Below are 20,806 nucleotides of genomic sequence, written 5' to 3'. Positions count from 1 at the left end.
TTCTTTTTGGAGACTACTAAATGCTCAAGCTGTGGAAAGAAACTGTTAGTCTGTGAATAAATTTCCACCAATATGTTCCAATACTGATACCACTGGTTCAGCAATGGAACGATCAACTTAATTTGGAAAGTTCTTGGAATTACAGAATGATATTGTGATTTCATGTAATTTTTGTTTGTTGTAACACTCAGTAATGGTGGAATGCTTTTTGACAATACTCATTGAAAACATCTGTAAGGCCTCTGTATATTAAATATCATGAAACATACTCTTTAAGTAAGCAATATAAATTTTGCACCAATCTGATTTTTAATATCAGTATTATTTTCTTCAAGCTACATGAAGTATCTCTATTTATATCCTGCATACATTAGAATGAATACCCTATTGTTATTTTTACATTATTGCAAGTATTGTATGTTAGATGAAATGGCAGATAATAAAACATTTCTTCCATGTTTCAGGTGGGTGCTGTTAAAGAACGTGCACTTAGCTCCTCAATGGCTCGTCCAGTTGGAGAAGAAGCTTCATAGTCTGCAGCCTCATGCCAACTTTAGATTGTTCTTAACAATGGAGATAAACCCTAAAGTTCCAGTCAATCTCCTTAGAGCTGGAAGGATATTTGTGTTTGAACCACCACCTGGTATTAGGGCCAACTTGCTTCGTACCTTCAGCACAGTAAGTTCTCAGTAACAGTTTGTTATTGTCTAATAAGGATATACAGGGCAATCTCGATTTGATATTCCTGGATTTTACATTTTTGTGCCCCAATAAAGAAAAATGTTTTATTATGCTTTACAATTATTTTTTTCACCTTGGTCCCATGGAAAAATAAAATCAAGGTTCCACTGTATCCTTAGCATTTGCTACAAAATAACCTTCCAAAATTGATATTTCAAGACAAGAACCAAAGTAGCAAAAATTAACTGAAACCACAATTTATTCCCAACCAGGGAAAAATCCTGACGTATGAAAATGCATGTATCATATTCATTATTCATTTTTCAACAATAATTTTCAGTTTTAGAACTTCAGGTTAATGTGGAGAAAGTGTACTGGATATGTCGAAACTTCATGAAAAGAATTGAAACACTGCAAGCTCAATGTTCTTCCTCTATCTTGTGTTAGATTTTAGCACCGAACATGATTGAAATTAGATTACAAAGCCCATGAAATAGTATGGAATTTAAATAATTTGGCATTTCAGGACCATGTTACAGACATCTCCACTTTAGTCTTGTTTAGAGATTGATTTCCGTAGTAGAGTGTGTGTTTTAGAGATTGATTTCCATAGTAGAGTGTGTGTCAGTTAGAAATGTTTCATGGAATTTAGTTTCATGTGCTTCTAGTCAATTTTAAACTATGAAATATAATTCAAACTTCTTCATTTTAGTTTTTTTTAGTTATCTTAACAGAGAGCTGAACAACATATCAGTGATACTCTTGACATATTTATATTAATTACTTCTTTAAATATATAGTTTTGATTTTTTGTACATACTAGTATCAATATTTCCATACATTGTTTAATGTAAATAATGAAAACACACGAGTTGTGAAAAAAAAAATATTTGAGAAAATGAATGGTACATAATGCAATTAATTATAAAGTACTTGAAATTTCTAATAGCAGTTTGTATTTGTCAGGTTCCTGCCTCTCGCATGATGAAAACTCCCAGTGAACGAGCCCGCCTGTACTTCCTGCTGGCATGGTTTCATGCAATTGTACAAGAACGTCTCCGATACGTACCACTTGGTTGGGCCAAGCATTATGAATTCAACGAATCTGATTTGCGAGTTGCATGTGATACATTGGATACATGGATAGAATCTACTGCTATGGTAAGTACTATAATCTGATTTAAAATTAATTTCTTTCTTTCATATTTTACTTACAAAACGTATGGTAATTTTTTATGTTGATTTTATAACATTGTAATGTAGAATTTGCATGCAGAAGTATCTAGAAACGTGAATGTCAAAGCAAGTAAGTGTTGGAACACAAATTACCATTCCTCTACATTTGAACAAACAGCCTATGTTATGTGTCTACTTTTTATTTTGCCTGGACATGCATATTTTTTTTAAAGAAATAAAACAAGAGGAAGTCAAATACATAGGTCACATAGTAAAAAAAACACAGTTAGATATTAATATAATTTCTGCCAATATTTGTACTCTTGTCCAGTGTTTTATCAGTGTTTTGAAACTTGCATCATTGAAGTGTTTTGAGAGATGTTGCAAGGACATTTTGTGTTCCTCAGTCAGTATTGTGCTGTAGTCGAAGCTATGGGAGAAAACTATATTGAGTTGCTACACTGTCTGTTGTTACTCGCCTGCCAGCTAGATTAAGTTCCTCCATGTTTTACATAATTGTTCACAACAGAATAATTAGGTTGGTTGTCATCAGTATCAGTAACTTTTAATCATCATTGAGAAAAGTTATCAGTTCAATTGTATACTACAGATTCCATTAGATACTTGGCAGTTGGTAGAAAATTATGATGACTGGCAACACTCATCAGAAAGGTAAAGGGTAAGAAGTTGCTGATTTGTGCACAGGGAACTGGACAGTGTGACTTTCACTTGTCGATTTATAATTTAACAAATAACATGTTAAAAATTAAATAAAATCTCAACATGTACACTCCTGTTTATATAAAGTGGCAAACTTTTAAGGGTTGGAAAGTTGAATGTCATGGAAAGGCTAAAGCATGGTTAAAGTAGATTAAAAAAATAACTAAAAAGTAAAAAAGCCTAATTTCTGTACCTGTTGCTGCAGAGATCAACCTTCCCTTGTTTTTAGACCCTCCATAATTATTCTTTCCTTCCCTCCCAGAACAACTTGGGTTGATTCCAAAATTCAGAAGATGGAAAAGATTGTGATTTTATCTCATATTTAGCATGTTGGCAAACACATGGCGTGTAATAACAGCTGATCAATTACAAATAACAATTGCATCTTTTGACATTATAGGCATTAATATATTATATCTGTGTGATACTTAATCCAGGGTCGCACAAATCTTCCGCCGGAGAAGGTTCCATGGGATGCACTGGTCACCTTGATGTCCCAGTGCATATACGGAGGAAAGATAGACAATGACTATGACCAGCGTTTGCTAGCATCTTTCCTGAGTAAGCTATTCACGCCGCGTAGTTTTGAAGCAGACTTTGCGCTGGTGGCCAACGTCGATGGCGTCCCTGGCAGACATATTACAATGCCTGATGGAGTAAGGCGAGACCATTTTCTACATTGGATTGAGGGATTGGCTGATAGGCAGACCCCTTCATGGCTCGGTCTCCCAAATAATGCAGAAAAGGTCCTCCTTACTACAAGAGGTAATTATTACTCTTGGTTTTTAAGTGATTTTAGAGGTGGTGGTAGCGTAAAGAATTATCAGCTGGAAATATTTGAAAGAAAGTATCTGAAATGCTTATGCTCAGATGGAATATAAAAGTATAAGAAAAGAGCAGCAAATCGTTGGAGCAGTAGGAAAGTAAGGTTTTTGAAATGCAAGTCACAGTTATTTATGCACATACAGAAGAAAAATAAATGGATATGGAACAGTCATACTGAAAAATGTCACACTTTCTGAATCATCAGTGAAGGTAAAGTAAAGTTCCCCGTGAATATAGTATTGTTCTATGAAGGCACATTTATGGGATGTGTGGGTAGGACTCCACACATTCTCGATCTCGGACATTTGATGTGATGTGATCACCATGCTCTAGTCGCCTTTACCCCCTAGGGTTGCTCACAGGTACAGATTGATTTGAGGCTGGATGAGCCCCGGAGCTTCTTTATGCTGTCCCGACTATAGGTCACCTACCCAAGAATCGAACCCAGGTCTCCCACTTGTCAGTCAGACACCCTACTGTCTACTGTCTAGACCACCATGGCTTCATTATCAGTGAGGAAAAAAAGACCGAAAGATCTTATAAATGAGCATTCGGTCACCAGTGGGTGCTGTGGTTGGAAATATTTTCAGAGTGCTCATATGAAATAGTGAAGAATGAAAATACCATCCAACCTGGTGAGCTGTAGATCTTTCACTCAAACCTGTATTATCTAACATACATAATAATAACAACAACCTGTGGTGCAACAGCCCTTGAGGGCCACGGCCTACCTATCGGCTGTCAGCAGACATGCCTCAGCAGAGGTGTGAAATAATCCAAACAGTTACGGGGTGACGTGTGGTCAGCACAGCGAACCCCCAGTTGTTGTAGGTTTCAAAGACCAGGTTACACTACTCATTCATAACTCTCCAATTTCCTCACGAGGTGGGTGCCACCGGTCCTATACACTGGCTGATATCTCAGGAGAAAAGTTGTAAGGATAAACCAGCATGCATCCCACAACCCAAGTCCAAAGCCTGACGCCTTAAGACTGCACAGCCATAGTGCAGGACATATCTAGCACATACACATAATGTAAATTAACATGAAAAAGATCACAGTTATTACAGACAAGGAAGGAACATTGTAGGGATCTACCAATGTGAAAGTGTGTGCTGATATAAGGCATGCATACAATACCAATACCAACAACTGATATTTTACAATCTGATATAAAATATCAGAAATATTGCTTAAAGATAAATTATTTGACCTCTGTGAGTATAACAGGTAACTGCAATTGATTTTTATATTTAGAGAGGAAACTACATTCTGTAAAAAAATCTAAATTTTTAGCACTAATGCAGATTATAAAATGAAGGAAAAACAAATGAACTGTCTACACTGGTCAATAATGGTAAACACTACACACCAAGTTCTCAAGTGCTTTTTTTGTACTTTTGTACTAGAAATTAAGAGGTAATATTAATGTTTATACTTATTCAAGCTATGGTGTTGGGAATGTTGTGTTTTACATAGATTTTATTTCTCCTATTTACAATATTTTGCTGCTCTTTTTGTTACAGTTCGGCATGAAGTAGGTCAGATATTTTTTATTATCGGTAAAGAGAATATATATATATATATATTAAGGAACAAAAGTTTAACACTAGCATTTGACATTTATAGCTGAGTATAATGTAGTTTGGTTGTACATATTATGTACAGAACCAACAACAAAAAAAAGTTTTCAGAATTCCAACATATTTTCGTGGTCACCGGTTTTTCCTGAGAATATGGGAAATTACATGTTGTAGTCACATTGTCTTCCCAGCTGTCACACAGAAATATCAGGTTTGTAAAGTTGTAAGCAATTTTACTGATAATCCAAAATGCCTACATTGGTTAATACTGATTATAGTACATTGGTTAATACTGATTATAGTACTGAATGTATCATTCTAAATACGTACTCATTCAAAAATATATTTGGAACAGATAAATCACAAGAATCCTTAGTTTTTCAAAGAATTTTTAACCTGAGAGAATGATGGTATGTCATTCAAAGAATAACAAGAATGGTTGTGCAGTTGTTGACAAATAATAGGATGATCCTGATCCTTCAACAGAGACCACAGAAAATTGTCTTTGGATGTTTAGAAAGTAGTTCTGTTCTATGCATACTTTATATATAACGTTACCACGAGACATTTCTATGTAGCCTGAGTTATATGATGAATACTTGCGATTGTCATTGCATTCTTTGTGGAGTTGACCTTTCCTCCCACCCCTTTAAGGCACCGATCTTATCGGGAAACTTCTGAAGATGCAGCAGTTGGAAGATGATGATGAGTTGGCGTACTCGGCTGAGGAGGGATTAGATCAGCCACATGAGAAGGAAACCGATGGTCGCCCTGCGTGGATGAAGACTCTCCACAACTCTGCAGCTACTTGGCTCCGGCTTCTTCCTAAGTCGCTGCAGGTTAGTGAATTTTGATGTGCACTTTCGAATTCTTAAAGATAGTGTATGTATGTGAAGTCATTTACAGGTAATTGGAACAGCCAGTTATTGTGATAGATAAGTTTTAGCTGCCTTGGTAGCTCTGCTCATTGACTGCTGGCTTTGCGAATTTAGCCACGAAATTCCTTTGTGAATGTCTCATGATCATTCATACTCATTAGGCTGAGGAGTGAGAAAAGTAGGGATGGGCCGATATGAAATTTTGGCCGATACCGATATAAAATTTACCGATACCGATAACCGATATTCTACCGATCCGATATAAAATTAGAAATGGTCCTTGAAGAACCTGAAATGATCATTGATCTCCTTAATAAATGTGTGTTTCAAGGTGACTGCAGTGCAAAAGAAGTTGAATATTTAGACATTTACCTTTTTAGAAAGAAGGGCATGGAGATTATCCATAAAAATTACAACAAAATGTTAGAATTTTGCACTAAATTATAAGATATTTATCGATATATCGGATCAGTAAAATAATCGGTAATTTTACCGATAAACCGATACGGCCGATATAGGACCGATATGCCTATATCGGCCGATACCGATAGAGTACCGATTAATCGGTCCCATCCCTAGAGAAAAGTGATTGCATTTCGTGTTTTCCACATTGATTTTTTTATTGGTTTACCAGGGAGATACAGATAGGAAGTTTATGGTGTGTCAGCCATTATGATTTGTTTTAAAATGTGATGTTATGGTTGTTAACAATAAACAAATATAAAAATCCTTTAAAATAATTTACTTTTTTCATTATTGTTAAAACTAGTTAGTTGATATTAAACTGAAGCAGAAGGTACCAAATGAAGTTTCTTGCTGCAAAGCAATACAAATTTTTAAGATTTATGAAACAAGTTATGCTGTAAGTCAATAAATCTGTGCTTAAAGAAGCCAGTAAGTAGGAAGAGTAATGTACGAGACATTACCTCTTATAAATTTCTAATGCACTACGGGTGTAACATGTACAACTAAATTCTCAAAAATGATGCAAGTGCTTGTTTCCATTTTTATGTTGTGTAAATTTTAATTTATTTCTTTTTCAGACTCTACGAAGAACAGTGGAGAATATTAAAGATCCCTTGTATCGCTATTTTGAGCGTGAGGTGAATTCAGGAGCAAAACTACTTCAGGATGTCATACATGATCTTGACGATGTTGTGATGATTTGCCAGGTGAGATTTCTCAAATTGCAAAATAACAAATGCTTAGTCTGGTAAAAGTTGCAACAGTGATGTTTGTCTCTGTACACATGTACCTCTGGATGGAAGTTCATTTACGGTTGGAACCTCAATTCTATTTTTGAGGGAACTTTGGCTAAGGAACTTATGTGGGTGATCTAAAATTTGAGACTGTAATCCACTGTAGTAATAAATGAGTAAGGTTTTGCTGTCCAGGTAGCCAATGAAAATTTGGGTTCTATGCTAGTAAACACCATGGACAAAGAATGTAAGAACTGGAGGTTCTTGTAGAGCTATCAGTTGGTTTCCTAACATAGATCTTTAAACACAGACTAAGTTCAAATTCTGGTCGGATTGCAATTTTCCACACTCTTTTCAATCAACTGTTCAATAGGCAGCAGTTATTATATTGTGAATCTGCTGTCATCACATAAAGATGTTGATATGGGGGTAGGAATCCACCCCCCCCCCCCCCCAACACTTGCACATCTGTGCTCATCTTCAGTGGGTGTAGAGCTCTGATTTTTATGACATATACTTATCTTGGTTTTTTAATTAACCTTTTGTGAACATTGTGGCACTGGTTTTATTGGACAAATAAATACATATAAGGGGTCATGTTTCTTAACATTCCACCAGTCATAAAATCATGCTTGTACTGATAATTCAAATTTATTTGCCATAAAGGGGTAAGATTTTGGGGGTTCTTTTAACTTTTACTTTATAATAAAAGAAGTCATTGTTCAGCTAATAAGGATAACTGATGTCCAGAGAACAGGTGGAAGAGGAATAAATAATCCTGTTTACGACAGTACTAAAGAATAACAAAATTGAGAGGAAAAAGAAACAGATAAAATAAAATGTTTCTCACTCATGCTTTGTTTCACAATGCACATTTATTATAAATCACTTTATCTCCTTTCACTTAAACCTAATATTTTTCTCAAAAAAGGGGAGAAAGATAAACAAAATTCCTCTATATTGCTGGTAGGAGAGTGATTTTATGTACAATATGTGGTGAAATCTTTGAAAAAAAATTATCTTAAAATATGCTTTTATTCCATGTGTGGGCCAAAATAGGGTAAAAATATGTGTATATATGCAACCAACAAAATCCAGCATCATCGTACTCAAAGAAGCTAGAATTAAAATTTAAATTAGGCAAAGGCCTGGATAAAAGAATTATATATACAATATAAAAATCCGTCACACACATACACGCACAACTAACATACATAGTGTTTGTTTACCAGTGTTGACTTCGTTACTTAAGATATGTTTACATTTGATTCCTGTAACTTAAATAATGCTAAAGTTGAACATCTGAAAGCTTGTATTGTACCTTTTTTGTTCCATAGGGTGAGAAAAAGCAAACAAATTATCACCGTTCAATGCTAAGTGATCTGGTAAAAGGAATAATTCCCCCAAGTTGGCGAAGATACACTGTTCCCCATGGCTGTACTGTTATTCAGTGGATCACAGATTTCAGCCAGAGGGTCAAGCAACTGCAAGAGGTATCTCACCTTGTCTCTCAAGGAGGAGCTAAGGAATTGAAGGTTGGTACTCCGTAGATATATTTGTAACTTAATCTCTTGATAATACTTCATAGGACCTCCCCAATGGCATAGTGTTCACATTGTTGTCTTGTACCAGGTTTGATTGTCGGTGGAGCCACATTTCACAGTAGTTTGGATCCCACTTTAATCTGTAAATCCAGTCCTGATTAGTCTATCTGAGCATAAAATAGACTTAACGAAGACATAACTTCAGTGATGTTTCATATAGGGCTGAACAGATACAACTTTGAACCGAGAACCATACAGATTCCCACCAATTCCAATACCTGAAAATGGTAACAATTAATTTTTCAAAATATTGATTAATATTAGTGTACGAACATTTCACTCCAATCATAAGCATCAATTTACCAAAGTTTTGCTTCAAAATATTCTTGAATGACATTGGAACATTAAAATAACCTGTTATGATATTACAATAAACAGTTTCACACAATTTTGGTGCAAAAAGAAAAAAAAGAAGGAAAACTTAAAATTTTGCATAATTTCCACAATAACTAAGACTCCTTGAAAGTGTCCTGCAGCATTTTTTGCAGATCCCCTTGAAGGACTGAAATAAAACCAAACTGATTCTCTCTGATGCCAGTACATCAACATCGGCTCAGCCCTAATTTCAGTGTAAGGATGAACTGACATGGAATTTTTGCAGATACTGCTAAAGTAACATAAGTAATTGGTATTGTAAACTCCTGTTCAGATGAAGTGGCACATAACTACAACTGTGCAACCTTACAAAATGTGCCACTTTATGTGAACAGGAGTGTACAAATCTGGTATAAAATTTTCACTGTTCCACGAAGAACCCGAATAGCTAATTCACTCTCTTAAATATTGCAACTCAATTGCTTATATTGGGGACAGTTGTCAAAATTGTCAGCAAAATTTCCTGATACAGCCTGACATTGATATAGTACCAGTTAACCTGGTTAACCGTCCCTAAAATATACAACATGCACAAAAGGAATAAAGTAATTTAATAGAAAGATTACAATTGAAAAACTGGGTGTCTTCCCTTATGAAGCAAAACAGGGCTTCAAGAACACATTTTTTGTCTTCTGTTACAATGGAACAGTACAACACTGTACTCTTATTTAATTTGAAGGGTAAGCCCCCTCTTATTAAATTTTTGAAGATGAGATTAGTACCAGAATTATTTTAGCGATGTGTTGGAGATGGAAATTGTATTGATTTCTAGGTACTTGCTGATAATTTTATGTACCAATTCCAATGCCATTATTTAACGGATTCCAATCAATGTGATTATTTCACAGAAAAATGCTGTAAAAAATTATCTTTGTGCATTGTACAGTCATTGACACTTCTGGGTTGTAACAATTCCATTGAAAGTTAATTGAATTGTTACAACCCAGAAGTGTCCATGACTGTACATATCTTTAGATATACTTTTCACTGGTAAACAGTCATATATTCATGAAAAAGGATTAAAGTTACAAAATTTGAAATCATTACAAGAAAGCAGTGTTAGATATTATTTTCCTCTCTGGAGGACAGTACAACACTGTACTGCATTAAACTGTTCCAAAACTATATTGATATGCCCTCTATGAGCAAAATTTCGAAAGTGAGAAAGATTATTAGAACTGATTTAAATATCAGAATTTTACAGGTTGATATTGCTTCTGATTTCCATACGTCAGATATTGGATTCATCATATAAGATTAAATACAGCCACGGTGATATAGTTGGTAGGGTGTCTGACTACCATGCAGAGACCCGGGATGGGTGATAAAAGGTCAGAATTTTTCCAACCTTCTCCCTGCAAAGCAGTTCGGGGGTTTACCCAGCCTCCAATCAATGGATACCTGGGGACAACCCTGGGTAACGGTTCTGATTGTTTTATGTTTTTTTTTTCAAATTCTCCTAGTGGAAACACTTATTATTAGGGATGTGCCGATATGAAATTTTGGCCGATACCGATAAAGTACCGATATAAAATTTACCGATACAGATATTCTACGGATCCAATATAAAATTAGAAATTGTCCTTGAAGAACCTGAAAGGTTAATAAATGTGTGTTTCGAGGTGACTGCAGTGCAAAAGAAGTAGAATATTTGGACATTTACTTTTTTAGAGAGTAGGGTATGGAGATCATCCTTAAAAATTACAACACAACAGCAAAATTTTGCACTAAATTATCAGATATTTATTGATATATCGGATCGGTAAAATAATTGGTAATTTTACCGATACACTGATATGCTTATATCGGCCGATACCGATAGAGTACCGATTAATCTGTCCCATCCGTACTTATTGTAGAATTTTGGAAATCATTGTCACACAAAATTTGAACCTTCCTTAAAGTAATGAGCACTGTTTGGATTCAAAAAAAAGTTATTTATATTGGAAGAAAAACAACTTAAAAATTACCTGACACAAGCATGCACACTTCCCATGGACAAGGTATTATTCATTGACATGTGATGGTAAGTATCGTAGACTATGGGAATTAATTTAGAAGTAAGTCGGAACCTTAGTAGAATGCATTTAGGGACTTTATTTTAATTCTAAGAGATCAAAACCTAACCTGCCTAATCTAACCATGTATTGAACCCCGCAGTATGTGTTAAGACGTAAATCGAAATCGAACCATGTAAAAATTGCATTCGTATCATGATGAAATCACAATAAAATAAAAGGAATTTGGACCCAACCATGTGTGTAGGGGGGGCAAAGGCAGCCAGAGTGTGGTGCTGATCCCATCACCTTCAAAATGGAGATTGAGACTGTATGGGGCCCTAACCCCACATCCCCTAAATGTTCCTCCATTGCACGGTGCTATATGCAGGGGGAACTTCACCTTTATATATATATATATAAGTTTAAGTATGTATTTTCTATGAATTCAGAATTGTTCAGCCAATATTCTATCAACAGACATCAGCTTTGGTGCATTCCTAATTTGAAGTATCAAATGGTTATTTCAGTTAACCCTCCATAACCTGCACGGCACCTTTTTTTAAAATTTTGATTTATTTTCCTTACCAGTGCAATAATGGGGTCGGGAAAGCACTAGGTAACCTATATACAATATTACCACGAAAACATAGAGGCATTGGTGCCTTTTTTCTTTTGTTCTTTCAGTTGATTACACATCTCTGAAGTAACCGGTCCCCCTTTGACAGCACTCAGTACCGCACGCGGGAATGTTTCCTTCCTTATATTATACCACGCCAGCCATGAATTTGGTGGAAATAAGAAGACTAAAACGAAGTAGGTTGTTCGGAATGCAAATTATTTGTATACAGAAACCATTGCAGTACCCATACGAAATGTCAGTTGTCAAAATAACGATATTGAAACGTGATAACATTCGGTTCCTTTCATTTGAGTCATTATGGGTTTTTATGTATATCTCGTAAAAGGAGAAAAATATTGAGATTTGAACATTTTAAAAATATTTTGTAAGTTTCTTCGAGTTGTATTTCATACATTTGATTGCTTTTCCTGTGAGTCAGTAAGACGTTGACTGAGAAATTTGGAACAAATAGTTCCTTTCTAAGCCCATATGAGCTGTATGATTTCAATTCGTTTTGAAAAATATGTTTAATTTTTTTAAAAAAATACGTTGACCATTTATAACCTCCTCCGCTATCCTGCAATTTTCAATAAACAAATCATATTTTATCCACCAACTCTTTTTACTAAAGCTTCCCTCTATAAAAGAGACATCCCTCTTTATTTCAATACTATCACTTGGTGGTCTTCCACCACAATTAGGGTTTTTACCAAAATGAATGGTGAAATGTTTTGAAAAATACGTTGAAAATTTTGTGAATGGAGAGTTCATTTTTTAGTTCCTTCATTGTATGGCAAAGTTCTAATTATTTCTAGAATAATATTTTGATGCGTTTGCTTCAAGATTATAAGCTTGCAGTTCTATGAAATACTTTATCTCATTTTTTTAGTTTATTTCCTTTAATAGCTAATAAAAATGTCAAAAATGGACGTGTTTGCGTTCCTATATACTTCGCTTGATTTGCAGTAAGTGCTAGTGTAATTGAGCATCGATTTGAATCAATAATTCATGTAAAGAACGTTCATTTTGATAGGGTGGCACTGAGTGCCGCATGTAGGACATTTGTGCTACTATGAGGGCACGAATGACTGAGGGTTAAGTAATAATGTTCTTCCTTCTTTGCAGACTTTCCATGTGTGGCTCGGAGGACTGCTGAATCCTGAGGCTTACATTACAGCAACTCGTCAGTGCATTGCCCAGGCTAACAGCTGGTCCCTGGAAGAATTGGCTTTAGATGTTACCATCACCGATACACATGATCAGTCTATGATGGATGAATGCAGTTTTGGTGTCATTGGTAAGATATTGTTTGTTTTATAAAGCAGGTAGTTAGGTTTGGATTAAAAAAGCATGTTTTAAAAATTCAAGATAATATATTTACTGAGGATATTACATAGAGGAGCATCACATACAGTATTGGCAAAATTATTGGACTCATTGTAAAAGAGAAACATATTTCCTTGTTTTGAAAGTGTTCTAACTAAATATATTTGACAATTCTTATAATTTTTTATGGGGTTAATCTGTTTTTCTTCGATATAATATTGTTTCCCACAAGCCTTTCTTTTACTGTGTCCCAAGAATACATGACAGTACGATTCTTTGCATATTCGCAAAAATTCCTGGAACAATACATACATTGTTTACTGTATAATTTATGCTATTTTTTGGTTATAACAAAGGAAATATTAATTCTGGTTGTTGTAAGGGTGTTGTTTATTTGTATCTTCAATTTCATAAAACACGTGGTTTGAAGTTTAGAAAACGGACTAAAAAGGAATTTTACACAAACAGTGATTAAAATGGGCTCAAAAAGAAGTACTGACGGTACTTGCAGTGTGTATAACAATGCAATGTGTATCACAAAACATTAATTCTGTCAAATTTCTCTATATAAAGTGAGTTAATCTGTGTTTCATTTTTTCAACTAATGAGTCCAATAATATGGGCAATACTGTAAATGAATTACAGACTGGGCTAAAAAGTTATACTGGCTACTTGACATCTAATTAAAGTTGTCAGACCAGCTGTAGTTCTTCATTCAAAGATTGATAGATAAACACTTGTGTGATCCTAATTTTTTCAGCCTTTTGAACAATGATTAATGTGAACTACATAATTCTTCATAATTGTGTTATTTGTCATTCTGTTAGAGACTTGTTCACGCCAGTTCGGTACGTACCGGAAATAAGTTCTACTTCCTTCTTGGCACGAAGATATTGCCACGTTTAAAGTGTAACAAAAAAAAAAAACAGCAAGCCTTTCTGCTACGCACTTCCATTTTGCTGTCACTCCTTCCGACGCCAAGATACTTTTATTTGTTTCAGTGTTGAAGGGATGTGAAGTGCACGTAAAAGCAGTCACATGCAATGATTAGGTATTTTTATTTATTATTATTATTTTTTTTCAGGATTTCAATGTGTAAATCATTCCATTTCACGTATTAAATGGGCTGAACGGAGAGGTAGCAATCATATCTTGGACATTTATACAAACATGGAATGGATTTTGGAATCGGGCCCGTATCCAGCTTTGGGTCGGAAAATTACACATTTGAAACAAACGAACAGTCGGTTACTGACAAAGACCGCCGCATGGCTTACAGCTTTGCACTCATTGTTTACTTTCAATTCTCAGGAGTATTCCAATATTATTTCTGCAAATGAACAATGTTTTTCCTTTGATTCCATCACATCTATACTACTGAATAATCACAATATTTCTATGGTTAGAAAGTAATATATGCTTCTAGTAAATGCACATCATAGATTAATTAAATGATACATAGGCGTTTATAATGAAAAAGCATGGCTTTATTGTAAGTTAACCAAAGAATCAAGGCATTTTCGGACCACGACTGCTATTCGGGAAAAAAAAAACAACCTCTGTGCAAGAATTAAAAGAAAGGACAGCGTAGTTATTAGCCACGTCGTCTTGTAATCTAGTAGAGGGTTTGATTCGCCGTGGAGTCATATTGACAATGGTTCGGATTCCATTTTAGTCTAGTCACGATTAGCTTATCTGAGAAAAAAGTGAACTTTAAACAAACTTGTTCCATCCAATCGAGAACACTGAACAAGTGAATGAAAAATAGCAATTAAAATTTTACATATTTTAAAAACAACCAATGGTGAAATTCCACCACCGAAGCAAGTGGTAAATTTGGATGCAAATTATCTTGAAAATACTTTTCATATGTTTCCGCATTTAATTCACCATGCTTTATTTATGCTTGTTCTTGTAGCATTCCGGAGAAATACAGACCGTTGTTCCCCTTGCTCACTTCACGCACTCCACGCTCACACACAACAATAAATAATAATTAACGAAAATATAAACAACATAACAAGAAAACAACAATGCAACATGAATAAATCAAGAAAGTAACAAAAACACAAAACAACACCACGATAACAAACACAAGCAGAAAGATTTCAGAGCGCACTTTTCACCCGCGGAACGTCCATGCGTTAACAATCCACAGAACGGAAAAGGCATTGCAAGCTGTTGCAACGCCGCACCCTGTGTTGAGACCTCTACCGTCCAGCAGACGACAGAGAATCAGAGCTTTCGCTCATCAAGGGCATAAGAGGGCTGGTGGGGAGAAAATCTGAGAGATCTGACATCCTTGCCTTCTGCCCCCACCTCACCCCTACGTTGCACTACCCCCGCGCTCGCCTACGAACTGATGTGAAGCTCTTCCGAACTGGGCTGAACAAGACCTTAGGAAAGTTTGTGGTATGTGGTCATGGTGGTAGTGGCTTCGGTGTAGAACCTCCAAAACACTTGTTCCTTTTGCGTGATTCTTTCTATCAGTAATGGCATATTTGAACAGTATTCAAATATAGTATGCTTTCATGATAAGGGGAATAAACAACGCGGTTGATAATATAAGACGTAAGTAAGTTGCTAAAGTTATATCTGCGAAACTTACTTGTAAATGTTCTATTAATTTCGGTGGCCTCTGCCACCATCCACTTGGGAACTCGATGCTTTACTGTTGGGTTGACTTGGTTAGGTCCGGAAGTCAAAAAATAAAGTGTTCCCCTGTGCATAGCACCACGCCATGAAGGCGTATAGGGGGTGTGGGGGTAACGCCCCAGTACGAGGGTCACTATTTATATTTTGAGCCTTGGCAACACTGATTGAAGTTAGGTGCGATTTGACGTTTGCACGGAATCGTCTGGCATTATTGACCATAACGTACTTCAAATGTTTTGTCAATAGCTTGATTTGTGTTGTTTATGTTGCCTTGGAGATTGCACGACAACAATAAAATGGAATTAACTCGTGAACATTTTCGTGCGATGATTTTTTACGATTTTCGACATGGATTATCAAGACAAGAGTGCATCGATCAACTTACTTCCACATTTGGCGATGAAGCCCCATCCTTTGCCACTGTGAAACGCTGGTATAACGAATTTAATCGTGGCCGCCATTTGCTCACCAACGAGATTCGTGAAGGTCGTCCAAAATCAGTTGTTGTTCAAGAAAACATTGATGCTGTGCAAAACCTAATACTGCAAGATCGTCATGTGACATACTGTGAGATTGAGGCAACCTAGGCATTAGTTCCACCAGCAAGCATATATAAAATATTACATGATCATTTAGCTGTGAAAAAGGTATGTTCTCGTTGGATCCCACACAATTTGACAAAAACTCAAAAAGACGCTCGCGTCAATTGGTGCAAACAAATGCTCAATAAATACAATCGTGGTGCTTCAAAAGACGTATATAAGATTGTAACAGGTGACGAATCATGGATATATGCATATGAGCCGGAACGTAAACAGCAGTCCACTGTATGGGTGTTTCAAGATGAACCCAATCCAACAAAAGTTGTTCGCGCTCGAAGCACATCGAAACAAATGGTCGCCTGTTTTTTTCGGGAAAACTGGTCATGTGGCAACTGTGCCTTTAGAGGAACGTAGAACGGTCAACTCTGAATGGTACACAACAATTTGTTTGCCAGAGGTCTTCGGTCAAATACGGAAAACAAACAAACGCCGTCGGATCATTCTTCATCAAGACAATGCCAGCTGTCACACATCTCGTCTAACAACCGACTTTATGAACAGTCAAAAAATCGAATTGATGGGTCATCCGCCATACAGTCCTGATTTGGCACCCAATGACTTCTTGTTCCCGAATGTCAAGAATAAATTGCATGGACAATGATTTTCGTCGGCGGAAGACGCCGTTGATGCGTTCAAAAACCATATTATGGAGGTGTCTCAAGAAGATTGGAAAAACTGCTTTGACAAATGGTTTGAATGAATGCAAAAGTGTATTGACCATAAAGGAGAATACTTCGAAAAACAATAAAGCAGTTTTCAATGCCAAATTCCTGTTTTTTCATTGTTAGGCTCAAAATATAAATAGTGACCCTCGTATGCTTGATGTTTAATTAATATGGGAAGTGCATTATGGTGTGTTATTCTTTCCACCAGAAACAGCCGGATGGATGGAGAGAGATCTCTATCTACCTGTGGATAATATTTTGATTATCTGATATGTTTAGCTATTTCCCAGTAATATGTTGTAATAATACTCCATTTTATTTTGCTTGTTCAAGTGAAGTGTTCTTTTGTCTTCTTCTTTTTGCACTTGTGCACAAATACAGTCATATGAAATTAACTTCAACATTTGAATGAATGATGATTAAGCATTTTGCCTAATTTCCAGGATATTTAGACATTGCAAAAGGGTTGTGTTGCATTTTTGCACACTATGAAAAGTATGAGCCAATATGTATCAGCATACTAATATATGCTATAGGTTCCGGAAGTCCATTGCCACAATGTTGAAAGTAATAGTAATAATAATAATAATGTTATCTTGTTAGGCTTAAAACTTCAAGGAGCGCAGTGTAAGAACAACCAACTGCATCTGACTTCAACTATAATGATGGACCTACCACTTACCAATTTACGCTGGATAAGGTAAGTAATGTGACAACTTTTTCTTTCATATTTTGTAACATTCATATTTATTGTGATGTTGCGACACAAGAAAAAGAAAATAGTACTAAAGCATTTTGTTTGCTATTTAATTATAAGTACTGGGAGGTACACCCGTGAGCGGAAAAACCGCCCACCCTCGAAAATTTCAAAGTCCAAATCTGCACGATGTGACAAGGCGGGGCAGTGTAGCAAACCTCACATGTGAGAAAGTAGCATCGCCATACGTCGAAGTCTTACATAACATATAACAAAACAAATAATTATAACTAATATTACTCACACTGTAGTTAACGTCGTGTTTCCAAAAGTTATATTTAAATGGTTTGAAACGATAGTGAAAGCAATAGGACAATTTTAATAATTACACATTATAAACTCTACCATACACCGAAAGAAAGAAAAAAAAAATTGGTCGAGTGGAGACTCGAACATAGGATCGAAATGTCAGTCTGAGTTTATAAGTAGGACGCCTTAACCAACTACTCTAGATTTGTCTCTTCTTCTTCACTCTCTCTCTACACTCAACATGCTCCTCCGGGCTCGCTCGGCAGATACCACATGGCACGTTTCGTCCAGGCCCTTCTTGCAACTTTACATTTCTCGAGACACCTGTTGACATATTTGCCCCATAAATTACAGTTTAGTTTGTGGCCATGAATATTTTTATATCCTCATGTATGGTTGTTGTAGGAATGTAACCAGCTCCTACAAGCCAAATGCTGAGTCGGGAAGAGTGCCACAATCATCGACAGTGTTACAAACTGGGAAGAACTCCCACCGTTTACAGTTTCATTGTCAACATGGTATGGCACGTAATTAAGAAGAACACGTGTGTTGTTTATGTGACCAAACGACCAATTGCTATTGAGTTGGTGTTTTTTTAAGTCCACTTTATGCACAGTAAGGCTAATCGGGACTGGACCTACAGTTTAAAGTGGGATCCGAACCACTTGCGCCTCCACCGGGTATCGAACCCGGGACCCCTTGATTACAAGGCAATGACGCTACCACTGCACCATGGGGGAGGCCCGACCAATTGCTATTGTGTTCTTTGCTGGTTATATATGTGCTTTGTGTGTGCGTGTGTCTGTGTATTTTTTTTCAGTTCATTTTAATAGCAATATTGACGAATGAAGCAAGAGCAAAGAATGTGTTGCAAAATTCATCAATTGTTTAATTATTTGTAATTATTCGTCAGAAATAAGTAAATACATCAATTACATATGTTTTGTAGCATCACCAAGAATTCGACGTACTGGCGAAGCCCTATCTTTCTTGCATGTGAGGTTTGCTACACTGCCCTGCCTTGTCACATCGTGCAGATTTGAACTTTGAATTTTTTGAGGGTGGGCAGTTTTTTCGCTCACGGGTGTACATAAGACACAACGGAGTTTTGAAATTTTAATAAAATTTTTATAAATTATATTTTTTTATAGTAACACATAGCTGAGAGTTTATTTGAGATTTTACAGAAAAACGACAATATGTAAATGCCTTCCACTCGGATGGCAAGATGAAACGAATTCTGTATGATTTGTGACTTGTAGTAGCCACATGCATTAGGTTGTAAGCTAGAGGATACACTTTGTCACTAAAAGTACATGCTAGTGTAGAAATGCTTTATTCTGTACTTTGAAGCACTTATTTTGCTAATTTTAAATTTATCTTTCAACTGTGCGAGTGTTAATAGAAAGTTTTGTTACAGAGTTTCACCTGGAGATGATTATATATCTGGAAAACTCTCGCTTCCTGTCTATTTGAATGCAACTCGCACAGAGCTCCTGTTTACGGTGGACCTCAATATAGCCCCAGGGCAGGACCACCACAGCTTTTACGAGAGAGGAGTAGCTGTTCTTACTTCAACCGCTCTCAACTAATTAACGATAGTGTTGCTTGTTGGTGTTTAATATTTTAATAATGCTATTTTATGCATGTTCTCTTAATTTATATGTATTGTAACCTTTTGGTATAATCAATTATAATAAATGTTGTTAATTCATTAGTTTTATTATTTATACATTTGCGTTCAGTGTTTTTAACTACAGAGCGTAGAGTGGTGGAGACCGCTGCATTGGTGTATGCGCTATTGGCCAGCGAGGCACTTGTAGCCACATGTCGGCACTGTAGACTGTGCGTGAATCCAGCACGCAAGTTTCCGTAACTAGTTTAAAGAGTGATTTAGGTACTAACCAGTTTATGAAGGAAGGTGCTGAAACTGACCACCTTTGTTGTTCACACAGTTTTGACACCTCTTGATGAAGTTACCCATAACTCACTGCAGTTTCCATTGATTAATGTTGGTAATTTCTTTGTGGATATTACGTTTCAGTTCTTCCAGGGTGTGTGGATTTGACTTATATACAGCATTTTTAATCTAAAACCTTGCACTTGTGCTGGGTCCCTAGTCACGTAAGCATACAAGGGAATGAAGCAGCCAAGTCTGCTGATGGCGATGTTCTCGTCCATCTTCTGACGTAGCGACCTGCAGGATGTGTTTGTTGTTGCCTTCTTGACACTTGGCTGGATATGGGGTAATGGGCAATAAGCTTCCCACTTTTAAGCCCACCATAGGTGCATGGTGTTTGTTCCTCATCCTGTCTCTCTCATCGAGAAGAAGTTCTTACCTGGCTGCATATTGGACACAGCCATGTAATGCATGGTCACTTGCTGCAAGGATTGGACCCTCTGATGTATCGTGTTTGTAATGACATTTTAAGTATTCATCGTATGAATATGCCGATTTTGCTTTCCTTAGACAGACTTTTAATCTTCCCAGCTGTTTGTCATCCCCGTTGGGAATGACAACAGTGTTTTATCAACTGTTTTTAGCTTTTTGCGAAGAGCCGATCTCTTCCACTGTATGTGAGGAAGCTTTTAGTTTATTCTGACAAAATGTGTTTTGTTCGTCGTCTTACAACCTTGCACTTTAAATTTTTCCCAAGGCACTTTTTAAGTCAGAATTTTAGATAAGGGGATATTTCCTCGTATACACTGAAGGGTGAAAAATGGCCTAAAGTGCCGACACATCCAAAACTTTTAATTCAATCAATCAATCCTTCAAAATTAATCAGACTTCAAGAAGAAAAGCAACATGGAACGCTACGCATGCAGTACTGAATTTTATTTTAAGAATTCTTGCTATTAATTTTATTATTTAAAAACAACTACACTGTTTAA

The 20,806-nt window shown here is 36.2% G+C and overlaps 1 protein-coding gene across 4 annotated transcripts in view; it reads left to right on the top strand.

Annotated features, from left to right (window-relative positions):
- Dhc64C (dynein heavy chain, cytoplasmic) overlaps nt 1–19,628 on the top strand; it is a 244,593-nt gene extending 224,965 nt beyond the window's left edge. For all 4 annotated transcript variants that reach the window (XM_083114055.1, XM_083114054.1, XM_083114053.1 and 1 more), the window contains 9 exons: nt 465–678; nt 1,648–1,842; nt 3,015–3,342; nt 5,640–5,824; nt 6,907–7,035; nt 8,400–8,597; nt 12,786–12,957; nt 17,512–17,608; nt 19,335–19,628. In XM_083114055.1, the coding sequence (XP_082970181.1) occupies nt 465–678; nt 1,648–1,842; nt 3,015–3,342; nt 5,640–5,824; nt 6,907–7,035; nt 8,400–8,597; nt 12,786–12,957; nt 17,512–17,608; nt 19,335–19,506 (1,690 nt within the window). In that variant the 3' untranslated portion in view covers nt 19,507–19,628. The remainder of the gene's footprint in view (nt 1–464; nt 679–1,647; nt 1,843–3,014; nt 3,343–5,639; nt 5,825–6,906; nt 7,036–8,399; nt 8,598–12,785; nt 12,958–17,511; nt 17,609–19,334) is intronic.
- The last annotated feature ends 1,178 nt before the right edge of the window (nt 19,629–20,806 follow it).

This window comes from Lepisma saccharinum, chromosome 28 (genome assembly GCF_977018435.1).
Source record: "Lepisma saccharinum chromosome 28, izLepSacc3.1, whole genome shotgun sequence".
Classification (NCBI taxonomy): Eukaryota; Metazoa; Arthropoda; class Insecta; order Zygentoma; family Lepismatidae; genus Lepisma; species Lepisma saccharinum.
This window is presented reverse-complemented; position numbering and strand designations above follow the sequence as displayed.